The sequence below is a fragment of the Electrona antarctica genome, assembly GCF_951216825.1.
Source record: "Electrona antarctica genome assembly, chromosome: 6".
In the NCBI taxonomy this organism is placed as follows: Eukaryota; Metazoa; Chordata; class Actinopteri; order Myctophiformes; family Myctophidae; genus Electrona; species Electrona antarctica.
The window spans coordinates 27,229,878-27,243,340 of NC_136811.1; the positions used below are offsets into that span (position 1 = coordinate 27,229,878).

General features: G+C 44.9%; 1 protein-coding gene across 1 annotated transcript in view; it reads right to left on the reverse strand.

The window, feature by feature from the left end:
* The window catches only part of cdkal1 (CDK5 regulatory subunit associated protein 1-like 1), a 366,940-nt gene that overhangs the window by 13,602 nt on the left and 339,875 nt on the right, over window positions 1-13,463 (reverse strand). The window contains exon 14 of the mRNA XM_079503511.1: window positions 11,260-11,424. Coding sequence (XP_079359637.1) covers window positions 11,260-11,424 — 165 coding nt within the window. The remainder of the gene's footprint in view (window positions 1-11,259; window positions 11,425-13,463) is intronic.

The following is a 13,463-nucleotide window of genomic DNA, read 5'->3' on the forward strand; positions in this document are numbered from 1 at the left end:
AGACAATGATACACCATGTTTTCTTAATCTCTCTCCACTGAGAAACAATAAAAATGCCACGGTAATGGTTTTCATTACCCGTTAAATAGACCAGACCCGGTTTGCATCCCATTATGAACATGCCCAGAGCCTCACACACCAACATGTGTCCAGAGCACATGTATGGATGGCTAAGGAATGCACAATAAACATGTTACAGTTTCCATACTCTTAGCTTATCATTTCTTTCACTTTCAGGAACCTAAATATTGTATAAAGGAAATTATAAATGTATACAGAATACTTCTCAAATTAGGCTTTCTGGGGAGCTTGTGCGTCTTACAGGGGATCGGAGCTGCCCCTTATATTATCAATAACACTGGGAGTTGCTGTTTCCTTTACTATAAGCAAAGACATTGTGCTGTGGTTTTGGTGAGTTCCTTCGACTCACATACTCAAATGTATGCATTTGGCTGCCGACGAGCCCCATCTCAAACCGTTTTGTTCCAGGGACCGTCCAGAAGCAAAGATTTGAGTTAATAACGTTTGCTTTACATATATCTTCACAAAATGACGTACGACGAGCTTGTATATCTGCTACTTTTTAATAGCCACAGTATAAAATAATGGTTAAAGTGGTCACCCAGATGCTTTTCTGGTTTTATTGGGTTAACACTGGGAGTTGCTGTTTCCTTTACTATAAGCAAAGACATTGTGCTGTGGTTTTGGTGAGTTTCCTTCGACTCACATACTATTCCAGAATGGAACATTTTTATTACCATCAAGTGCTTTCACTTCCCCACTAAGCTGTAATTCCTGGTAAAAAGCTGAGTGGCCTCCAGGGGATAGTGAAAACACAATCACTGGAGATCTTTGCTTACATGAACTTGTTTACGAGACTAGCTCTGGGGAACTATTTTTAATATGCAGCGTAATCAAAAGACCAAAAACGACTTGGAAGGAGGTTGGGGGCCATCATCCCTGATGCAATTCATTTTTATCCTAAACAATCTCTGGGTCTAACAGTAAACACGTAGCAACGGGGCATGCAGAACCTTTTGACTTATAAAATAAATATTTTCCAAATCGAGCGAGGCCATGAAATACTATTTGACATGTTAAATGAGAATACTTCAAATAGACGTGATTGATGTTTTGATAGCTCGTTTACTTGTTTGTTGCGACGATGGTTTTTAAAGTATATACGGGGCATAGGCCATGTAATACAATTTGACACGCTGAGTAAAAACAGAAATAGCCATGACTGATGTTTTGAATGCTAAACAATTTGTTTGCCGCGAAATTAAACAAAGTCGCGCAAAGGCCACGTAAAAACCTTTCGACATTATAAATAAAGGCGTTAAAAATAGATTTGAGCGGATTAGCTCCGTCCCTGCAATGAAAGAGAAGTCGCTCTTTGATTTTAGATGTGTTTTTTTATATAACAATATGGCTGTCAACATGTATGCATAACGCAACATCAAAGTAACACGCTGTAACAGTTGCACTGAGCCATATCAATGCCAAGCGCTTCAATTGTTTGGGGTGAAAAATACGTGTGTGTGTGTGTGTGTGTGTGTGTGTGTGTGTGTGTGCGTGCGAGCAAATCAAGACAGCGTCCCACAGAGCCTACAGCTAGCGGGGAGTCTCCCAGGCACACCAGGGGACCGTGTGTATGTGTGTGTAAGAGTGTGTGTGAGTGTGTGCGCGTGTGTATGTATGTGTGAGGAGAGGGAGGAGAGAGAGGGAGGGGAGAGAGACATAGAGAGAGAGTATGTGTTTATTTAGCGTCCAGTCACCATGTGTGACTCGATGAGCCAGTGAGTTATGATGTAAAGGACCAGCAATCTCAGCCAATCAGCTCCCTCCCATTAACGAACGCACGCACGCGCGCACGCACGCACGCACGCACGCACGCACGCACACGCACACACACACACACACACACACACACACACACACACACACACACACACACACACACACACGATCTACAAGCTTACAATCAGGTATTTTTTGGTGCACGTCCAAACTTTCCAGGAAATGGAAAAAAAAGATATAATGAAACATGTTTACATTACTGCCTCACCAAAGTTGGTATGGTGACTTTATACATTGGCAGATAAATGCTTTTTTAAATAGTTTTCATTGGGTCAATATTTGTAAAAACAACACACAGGTGACAGATGTAAAGGGTGTCCTATAACTATAGCACTGATTTATGAAAACAACACACAGGTGACAGATGTAAAGGGTGTCCTATAACTATAGAACAACACACAGGTGACAGATGTAAAGGGTGTCCTATAACTATAGAACAACACACAGGTGACAGATGTAAAGGGTGTCCTATAACTATAGAACAACACACAGGTGACAGATGTAAAGGGTGTCCTATAACAACACACAGGTGACAGATGTAAAGGGTGTCCTATAACAACACACAGGTGACAGATGTAAAGGGTGTCCTATAACAACACACAGGTGACAGATGTAAAGGGTGTCCTATAACAACACACAGGTGACAGATGTAAAGGGTGTCCTATAACAACACACAGGTGACAGATGTAAAGGGTGTCCTATAACTATAGCACTGATTCAGATGTAAAGGGTGTCCTATAACTATAGCACTGATTTATAACAACACACAGGTGACAGATGTAAAGGGTGTCCTATAACTATAGAACAACACACAGGTGACAGATGTAAAGGGTGTCCTATAACTATAGAACAACACACAGGTGACAGATGTAAAGGTGTCCTATAACTACACACAGGTGACAGATGTAAAGGGTGTCCTATAACAACACACAGGTGACAGATGTAAAGGGTGTCCTATTGCACTGATTTATGAAAAATACAAATTGAAATGGCTGGTTTCTGCCCGACACCGACAACATGTCTAATCCTAAACCTAATTCTTAAAACATCTCTAAAAATATTTTTCTTAAACCTAAAAACAATCATCTCCACCACAAAAATGTTCCTCACAACATCTATTTCTCATATTCTACTATACTTGCGGAGAGAGAGAGAGAGAGAGAGAGAGAGAGAGAGAGAGAGAGAGAGAGAGAGAGAGAGAGAGAGAGAGAGAGAGAGAGAGAGAGGAGAGAGAGAGAGAGAGAGAGAGAGAGAGAGAGAGTGAGAGAGAGAGAGAGAGTGAGAGAGAGAGCAATAACAAGTGCTATAAGGAAATGGACAGAAAGTGGAAGGAAAGATAAGAGCAGAGAGTGAGAGGAGAAAAGCCGCATGTCTTCCAATTTAACACTTGAGGTCAGATCCATGCTCTTAGTCTTCTTTCAATCCGCCCATTTCTTATTCGTCTCTGGTGTCTTTGTCGTTGTGGATGACGGAGTGCGTGTTTTTTTTCCCTACATCCTTTCCTCCTATTCTCTTTCAGCTTTCTTTCCCCTCTTCTCTTTACTTTTCTTTCATTTTATTCGATCAATGTGCTGTCGGATGGAAGCAGAGGACTTGTTTTCTTCTCTATCTGTCACCTTGGGAGGAAGTTCTTTGAAAAGAGCTGATTATTGGAAGGTACACCATCTGCTGTGGGCAGAGGAGAGGACACTCCCCCCCCCCCTCTCTCTATTCCATCTTTTGATTTAATCTGAGGAAGAGGACGAAGTCTCTCTCTCTCTCTCTCTCTCTCCCTCCATGTCTCGATCCTTGCTGCTGAGTGGCCTTACTCTCGGTCTCATTGTGTCCCTCTAAAAGACTCATTACCAGCCTTCCTCTTTTGCAGAAAGAAAAGGAGAAAGGGCCATGGGCCTCTATGAATGGACAGAGAGAGGGTGGGGGAGAGAGAGAGAGAGAGAGAGAGAGAGAGAGAGAGAGAGAGAGAGAGAGAGAGAGAGAGATAGAGGTGTGTGTCAAAGAAAGGGAGTGGAAATGAAGCAGAGATCAGGAGAGGAGGCGAGTAAGAGGTTGAAAGATGGAGTGAGAGAAATGAAAGGGGGTTGCAAGATGTGTTCTGATCCATACAACCTTTGTCTGCTTTCATACCATCCACAACCACCACTATGATAAAAGAACAGGGGTAGCAAGACAGAGAGAAAGCAGAGAAACCTTGATCCAGAATCCGTGATTGCTAAGTGTGTGTGCCTGTCTGTCTGTCTGTCTGTAGCCTTGCAAACTACTAAGCCAATCAATGTCACAATTCTTGTGCGTGTTGCCAGCAGGCCAAGGACATCAATAATTGAAAATTCCAAATTGGTTAATGACAACTACTACTATTTTTAAAAATGTATAATTGCCCCCCCAGGCTATGGGATAAGCATCCCACCAGCCTATGGACCAGTAGCTAATCGCAGACATGCACATTGGCCCGGTGTTTCTGCATGAACACAAACACACCCCACCACCTCCAATCTTAAGCCATTACAAAAAGTAAAGGTTTGGCATTTAGAGCCGTCGACTATCTCTGCACAGAAAACCAGAGAGGTCTTACACGCCCCTCCTGCTCAACGGGGCATCAGTGGAGAGGGTGGGAAGCTTCAGGGGTGCACATCACAGAGGATCTGACTTGGATTATGCAAACAGAGACTGTGGCAAAGAAGGCAAGACGACGCCTGCACCACCTCAAGGAAATTCAAGGTCTCACAGAAAGTCCTGAGAGCCTTCTACTCATGGCTACCACCTAGAGCATGCACTGTACGTGCATGGCAACACAGTATATAGTATGCTAGTGCTTCTGCAGACGGTGGTGCGGTCTGCAGAGTGTGCCGCAGGGAGCTCCCTCCCAAACAAAAACATCTCGTAGGCTACCATATATTATTATTTGTAACTTACTTTGCTTGTCTTAGTGATGGTAACACTTTTCCACGTGTTGAGTGTCTGCTCTAGTAGCATTATGATAATGTCATTAAAATATGTTATCATATGTCTGTTCCCCGGTGCCCCATGCTTTTAAATACTTGTGCACAAGCTCACAACATTGTCATCACATGCCCCAGACAGTGAGAAAGCTGCTAAGATATTATAAACAATAATGTGTGTGTGATAGAGGAAGACAGTAGAGACAATTTACAACACTACACTACGCTTTCATGGCTGTAGGTAATGCTATTATTATTAGTGCATGCCTCCTGGCAAAGATTTGCACTTTACTAGGTGCACATTTCTAGTTAGTTACACATCCATCCATTTGTCCATCCCCTAAAAGTTCCTGGACTCCATGCATCCATCTGCCCTTCCCTCCCTCCATTCATCCATGCATGGTAAAAGCTCTTTCCCAAACATGTATTCATTCATCCAGTATCTTAACATCCCTCCGTCAGTAGATGCATCTGAACGTTTTTTTCTTCCATCAAGCGTTTCCATCAGTCCAGTTTCCTGTCAGTTTTCAAAGCCACCCATCTGTACACTCGAGCGCCCGCGCATCCATCTAGGAAGCTAAATCCCTACCCATCCACCCGTCCATTTTACATTCATCCACCTGGGCATTCATCTGTCCATACAAACCATCCATTCATCCAACTATCTCACCATACTTCTAAATGCGCGCACACACACACACACGCACGCACGCACGCACGCACGCACGCACGCAATTACCTCCATCTCTGATTTTTTTTTTCATTTTTTTCATTTTTGTACATGAGGTGAAAGCATAGACCTCACTGCTACTTAGTCACTGACTTATCAATGCCTCCCACTTTCCTTTGTCCCCCCCCCCCATCTCATTCCTCCTTTCGGTACAAATCAATAGAAATGATAGGCCTTGGCTTCTCTCTCTCCTTCTCTCTCTGACAGCTTCCCCTATCGCCCACCAGCCTTATGCCTTCATTCCCTCTCTCTCTCCCTCTCTCTCTCTCTGTGCCTTATAGGCTGAAATTATAGACCTTATTGTGTCAGCCATGGAGGTGAGAGTCTACCTGCTTGCCTTGCACTCATTCATCTCTCTCTCTCTCTAACACACACACACACACACACACACACACACACACACACACACACACACACACACACACACACACACACACACACACACACACACACACACACACACACACACACACACACACACACACACACACACACACACACACACACACACACACACACACACACACGGGAGAGAGAGCAAGCGCTCAGTGTGTGGTGGAATCATGCAGAGACTCATAGAGAATAGATGGGCTTAAAATATATATAGGCCAAGCACCAGGGTGTGCTTGTGTGAGGTTGCATGTATGTGTGTAATGTACACGTGTGCGTGCGTGCGTGCGTGCGTGCGTGCGTGCGTGCACACCTCTCTCTCTCTTTTTGTATCAGTCCGTATCGAGTCGTTCTCCGTGCATTCAGAACTAAGCACAGCGGCTATAATCACTATCACACTGGGCATAATCATTTCTCCATCATCACAACGCCCTTGAGGACAGAGCCATCACATACAGCCCCCATGCACAGGCAGTGGCTCCACGGCCTTGAGGACAGAGCCATCACATACAGCCCCCATGCACAGGCAGGAGCTCCACGGCCTTGAGGACAGAGCCATCACATACAGCCCCCATGCACAGGCAGGAGCTCCACGGCCTTGAGGACAGAGCCATCACATACAGCCCCCATGCACAGGCAGGAGCTCCACGGCCTGCACGCTACGCAGTTATAGCCACGCGCTTACTGTAGACGTGCTTCCAGGCTAATATACAATATACAGTGGGTCATTTATCTATTAGCAGGTATTAGCAGCGTGTTAGAATACACAAATGTGGTGGTGACGATGTCTCGGAGTGATGAGTTCTTCCTGTCGCGGAGGACATGGTTTTACCCACATCTGAAGATATAGTCCATCCTGGAGGCTAATCTTTCCGGTGATAAAATGGCCACCAACGTAATCAAAAAAGTCAACCAAAGAACAAGATTCCTTTACAGGATCTCCTCACTGGTCAACAAAAACACATTGAAGACCTTAACAGGCCTCGTACAAGGTTTTGCATGCACCTCCTGGTACCACAGCACCTCAAAGGCCCTTAAAACTTCAGACTTCCCAAAACAAACTGGTCAGGCTCCTACTTGGCCTCACCCCCCGAACCCACCTCACCCCTGCCCACTTTGACAGGCTGGAATGGCTTAGGGTCGACGACAGAGTACAGCATCTGGCAATGGGTCTGGTCCACAAGATTCGATACACCACCAAGATACCCATGTACCTGTCTAGATACTTCCTTAATGTTAACGAAGTCCACACCCACAACACCAGAGGGAGTGCAACTAACCATGTACAACCCAGATTCGGCACAAACAAGGGACTAAATTATTTTCGCTCCTATGCCACCAAAATGTGGAACGCCCTACCAACAGTCATTAAGACATGCGAATCCCTTGACTCCTTCAAAACCGCTCTCAAAGGGCACCTACGGATGGCTGCAATTCGAAACTGGCCCCCGTAAAATCTGAATCCCCCCCCCCCCCTTTTCCCTCACTGTATATGTTTCTTTTCCCTTTTTACCTCCATTAGGATGAATTCCTGTCCTGTTCTTTGTCTATATAGAAGTGTCTATTTGTACGTCTCTAAATGTTTTGATGAATTGAACATGGTGGACCCTCTTGTAAACAAGTGTAATGCTTAATTGGGTCGTCCACTCACAGTTAACAGCCTTTGTATTGAGTCTGTGCTTGAAATGTACTGTATTTCTGCAAACTGTTAATAAATATTTCAATCAATCAATCAGTCCTCATACCGAATGGAGGACCAGCCTTCCATTCCATGTGATATGTTTTCGGAACTAAAATAATCGGAATAATCTGACATGGGAGGATCTGAGCTTCGTTTTTAACATGACGTCTCACAACATTCATGATGTTGAGACTTGAGAGTATAATATGCATATTATTCATTTATGAAATTTCACATTCTAGACGTGAATTCATTCATGAAATTTCACATTCTAGACGTGGCATGGTTGTAATTGCAACAGACCAGCGTTCAGAAAATTTTTGACAGACACTTCCGGGGATCAACCCCATGACCTTGCAGTTATGGTGCAATGCAAAAGAATTAAACACAAAATAAAATATACATGCTATAGGCCACTTTTTCACTATACCCCAACATGTCTCTTCTCTTTCTCTCACCCCATTCTGTCTCTCTCTCTGGCTCCATGTCCGTATACCTCCCATGGGTCTCTCACCACCATTCCTCTCCATAAATCCTCGAGCAACTGTGTCTCGTGGAACACACTTAGGAGTTAACTGGAGATAATTGGTGTCCACACCAGCACACATGTAGCATGCGTGGATGTACAAGTGTCAGCGGGAAGAAACGCAGACAGAGAGTGTGGGAAAAATCCAGAGTGTTAATTGAACTGAAAGTGTAAAAGTGGATCTGTAAGGGTATGTAATTATCTGTGTGTGTGTGCGTGTGTGCGTGCGTGTGTGCGTGCGTGCACGTGTGGGAGGACAGAGTAGGTATTATGAGGCTGCTAGTTTTACAAGGTCTTCACTGTTGAACTTTTCATACATGATGTCATGAGATCCCAGAAAACAACGCGCTGCTCAACGTGGCGTGAACTTTCACTCTTCTCTCCTATTCTCTTGCTTTCTCTCTCTCTCCCATTATATATCTCCCTCTTTACTCATTTTAATTCTCTGATTCGTTCATGGTCGGTTTCGTTTCCTGTCTTTCTCCTCGGCTCCTTGTCTGTTGCCGTCAGTCTCTCTCCCTCCCTCCATTCTCTCCCTCCCTCCCTCCTCTCCCTCCCTCCATCCTCTCCCTACCTCCCTCCTCTCCCTCCCTCCATCCTCTCCCTGTTCTCTCTCGCCCTCCCTCCCTCCATCTGTGGCAGTAAAGGCTGATGGAGTGTGAAATTAGAAAGTGTATCATATTCTGCTCCGTGACTCCATGTCCTGAACTATAAGCTACAACTAGTCAGAGTGAAAAATAACATGCGGAGAAACAGACAGATTAACATGGGGAGGCGAGAGAGAGAGGTAAAGAACAGTGTAGTCAGCCATAGCTCGGCTTAAATTACTCATCTCATGCTGCCTATATGCTTGTCCTTTGCACCAGTGCGAGAGCATGAATCAAAAATGTGGACACATGGACATATAGGTACGAGAGCGTACACAGGCACACGCACACACGCACACGCACACGCACACGCACACGCACACACACACACACACACACACACACACACACACACACACACACACACACACACACACACACACACACACACCCCTGTCATTCGCTGACTGCAAGAAATTATGAATAGCTGGATGTTAACACAATTTTTATGGCTGTGATTATGAGAGGGAGAAGCAATAGAGACGCAGTGTGGCCCACAGGCAGTAAATGATGGTGGTGAGACTCGTCCTTCAGAGAGAAGAGACAGGACAAGAGGCTCAATCTGTCTGGAATCTATTCACTAGAACACGTTCACACCCAGCGGACGCACACATGCACTATAGAACACGTTCACACCCAGCGGACGCACACATTCACTATTCACTAGAACACATTCACACCCAGCGGACGCACACATTCACTAGAACATGTTCACACCCAGCGGACGCATACATTCACTATTCACTAGAACACGTTTACACCCAGCGGACGCACACATTCACTAGAACACGTTTACACCCAGCGGACGCACACATGCACTAGAACACGTTCACACCCAGCGGACGCACACATGCACTATAGAACACGTTTACACCCAGCGGACGCACACATTCACTAGAACACGTTCACACCCAGCGGACGCACACTCTCACTATTCACTAGAACACGTTTACACCCAGCGGACGCACACATTCACTATTCACTAGAACACGTTCACACCCAGCGGACACACACTCTCACTATTCACTAGAACACGTTCACACCCAGCGGACACACACATTCACTAGAACACGTTCACACCCAGCGGACGCACACATGCACTAGAACACGTTTACACCCAGCGGACGCACACATTCACTAGAACACGTTCACACCCAGCGGACACACACATTCACTAGAACACGTTCACACCCAGCGGACGCACACATGCAATATTCACTAGAACACGTTTACACCCAGCGGACGCACACATTTACTACACACATTCACTACACACATTCACTAGAACACGTTTACACCCAGCGGACGCACACATGCACTATTCACTAGAACACATTTACACCCAGCGGACGCACACATGCACTATTCACTAGAACATGTTTACACCCAGCGGACGCACACATTCACTACACACATTCACTAGAACACGTTTACACCCAGCGGACGCACACATTCACTACACAGTATTCACTAGAACACGTTTACACCCAGCGGACGCACACATTCACTACACAGTATACGGCTGCAACTGTTGATTATTTTCTTGGCAATTATTCTGTCGATTGCTTTTTCAATTAATCGAATAACCTTTAAGAGTCCCTAATAATCTTGTCTTTTGTTATTAGGCCCCGAAGCCCCAGCGAGGCATTATTATTCATCATGAATCACATTTTGAGAGCCTAAACATACTCCAAAGGTTGTGCAACTGATGAAGAATATATATAGAATATATATAGAATATATATATATATATATATATATATATAATATTTTATACTCACAATATTCAACATTACCTCTGCATTTGCTGCTACAACAAAGAGTGAACATACTGTAGCTGATCTACAAGCACAGAACGTGCTGCGATGTGACATAAAGTGATCTTTACATATACCAGTAAGACGCCCTGCAGGCCCTTACTGGTACAGTATATGTACCAGTAAGACGCCCTGCAGGGCGAGAAGCGACCTCACTCATCCGCCTGGGTGACAGCAGACTGCTGGGCGAGCGCTGGCGCTTTGGCATGGGGGGTCAGATCAACATATGGAATGAATTATGTACTGGCCATACAGTATACAAGTGTGGGGCATGTCTTGAGTGTACAGGGTTTGATGAGGGCCCAGGTAGGGCCTGGCCTTAATTTTCGGATGTCAGAATGACACGTGTGATGTCACGAGGCATGATGGACTGACAACCATATATGGAGATCTAAGGGTCAACATGATGTCAAGTGTCACGAGGCATGACCATATATGGAAGCGTGATGTTACGAGGCGTGACTGAGCATATATGGACGTGTGATATGGCATATATTGACATTCCCAATTTCCCATACAGTATATGGGGAAGGGCCCCTGGCAATGTCCACTACATATATGCCCATATATGGAGATCCCTGATGATGTCACGAGGCATGACCATATTTGGGGGCGGAAATGCACGTTTTCATAGTAAATGCGGTGTGTGTGTGTGTGTGTGTGCGCGTGTACCTGAGTGAGGCCTGACACCGCTCCCTTCTGCAGAGGTGCAGCAATAGAAGGAGTGAAGGGTCGGCTGTTGTCCACCGGTCGCCCTTTCAGGTAGTGCTTCCCTGCCTCGTAGATGTCCACTTCTATCATCTTCCCTTTGAACTGGGGCCCCTTGGGCACCAGCACCTTGGAGCAAGGAAACACACGTTTGTTTAGTTGAACTGGGGCCCCTTGGGCACCAGCACCTTGGAGCAAGGAAACACACGTTAGTTTAGTTGAACTGGGCCCCTTGGGCACCAGCACCTTGGAGCAAGGAAACACACGTTAGTTTAGTTGAACTGGGCCCCTTGGGCACCAGCACCTTGGAGCAGGGAAACACACGTTAGTTTAGTTGAACTGGGGCCCCTTGGGCACCAGCACCTTGGAGCAGGGAAACACACGTTAGTTTAGTTGAACTGGGGCCCCTTGGGCACCAGCACCTTGGAGCAGGGAAACACACGTTAGTTTAGTTGAACTGGGGCCCCTTGGGCACCAGCACCTTGGAGCAGGGAAACACACGTTAGTTTAGTTGAACTGGGGCCCCTTGGGCACCAGCACCTTGGAGCAGGGAAACGCAACTAATTTAGTTGAACTGGGGCCCCTTGGGCACCAGCACCTTGGAGCAGGGAAACACACGTTAGTTTAGTTGAACTGGGGCCCCTTGGGCACCAGCACCTTGGAGCAGGGAAACGCAACTAATTTAGTTGAACTGGGGCCCCTTGGGCACCAGCACCTTGGAGCTCTGTAGGAGGTTCATTGGGCCTTGTGAAATAAACCACTTTCAACCACCATCTGAATGGAAATGTGTGCACAGATCCACCAACAAAGAAATGCACACAATATAAAATGTTTGCTCAGAATTCGCTACGCATAGAAAATAATAATGTATCCGAAAGAAAACGGATAACAATATTTACATAAAGATCCTCAAACATTTATCATCTTCTACTACAGTAGGCTATAGTATGAGACATATTTAGAAGCACAGTAATCTGCATTTAGCTCTTAGGCAAAAATAAATAACAGATTTACCGACGTATACAGGACACAGAACAAGCTGAATAATATTTGGACATAATCTGAACGTGAAAAGCGTAAATGGCCATAATAGAAATCTATCAAATATTTCATTGTATTGAAATAGAGAAGACACCAAAAGCCTTATTGATTATACTCCTCTGTACGAGGTGTCTCCTTGCAGCGCTTTGTGAGCTTGTAGACAGTACATTTTTTGGCTAGTGACACCATCGTACGATGGAGTATACATGAAGGAAACTAGTTCCTGTGTGTGTGTATGTGTGTGTGTGTGTGTGTGTGTGTGTGTGTGTGTGTGTCCCAACCACCCCTTCAGTCTTCTGATACATAAAGAATGCCAAGAAACCAGCGCAAAGCCACCCTGCCGTCCATCAAGCCCTCCGCATGTATCTCCACATCTGTCAATTACATTTTCAATTAACTGCCAACTGAAAACTGTTTTCCCCAACGCTCAGTCACATTGTAATTTAGCTAACGTTAGTCCCTGCCTGCTTAGATTAAAATAATAATACAACATTTAAAAAAAGAATTGTTCACCATGGTGCCGATTGTTTTCAATTCCATTTACGGAAGCCCTCAAGGTCAAAAACTATGGCAACAGCTGTGAGATTAACCAGTGGGATTTGCTGGTTTGTTTTATTAGTTCGTCATGGCAACTATGAAACTAGGCACATCGCAGCAGGGAAGAGAATAGGAAAACAAAGAGTTATAATTATGGCTTATTGTGAAAGGAAATTTGTTCTTAATGAGTTAGTGCTGTAAATAAAGATCATATCGACATCTTTTTGTTTAGATATTTCAAAACACTTTTGAAACTAACTAGAGACAATGACATAATGCATACAGTATGCATAGAATACTTATTCTCTCTCTCTCTCTCTCTCTCTCTCTCTCTCTCTCTCTCATAAACCACCATTACAGCCAGAGCAGTGTTCATGTCAGTGGGTTTAATGCTGCAGTCAATTCTATTTAGTCTTTCTTGCAAGGCAAGGCAAGGCAGATTCTAACCGACGCTAACATGAAATTAGTTTTTTTCATTTTTTGATGAATGTCTCAGCAGCTTCTTGCAGGATTATAGCGGTGTGCTCCACATGTCACGGGTCATTACGGACTTGGCTCCCAAAGTATGGCGACGGTGCTTAAACATACGC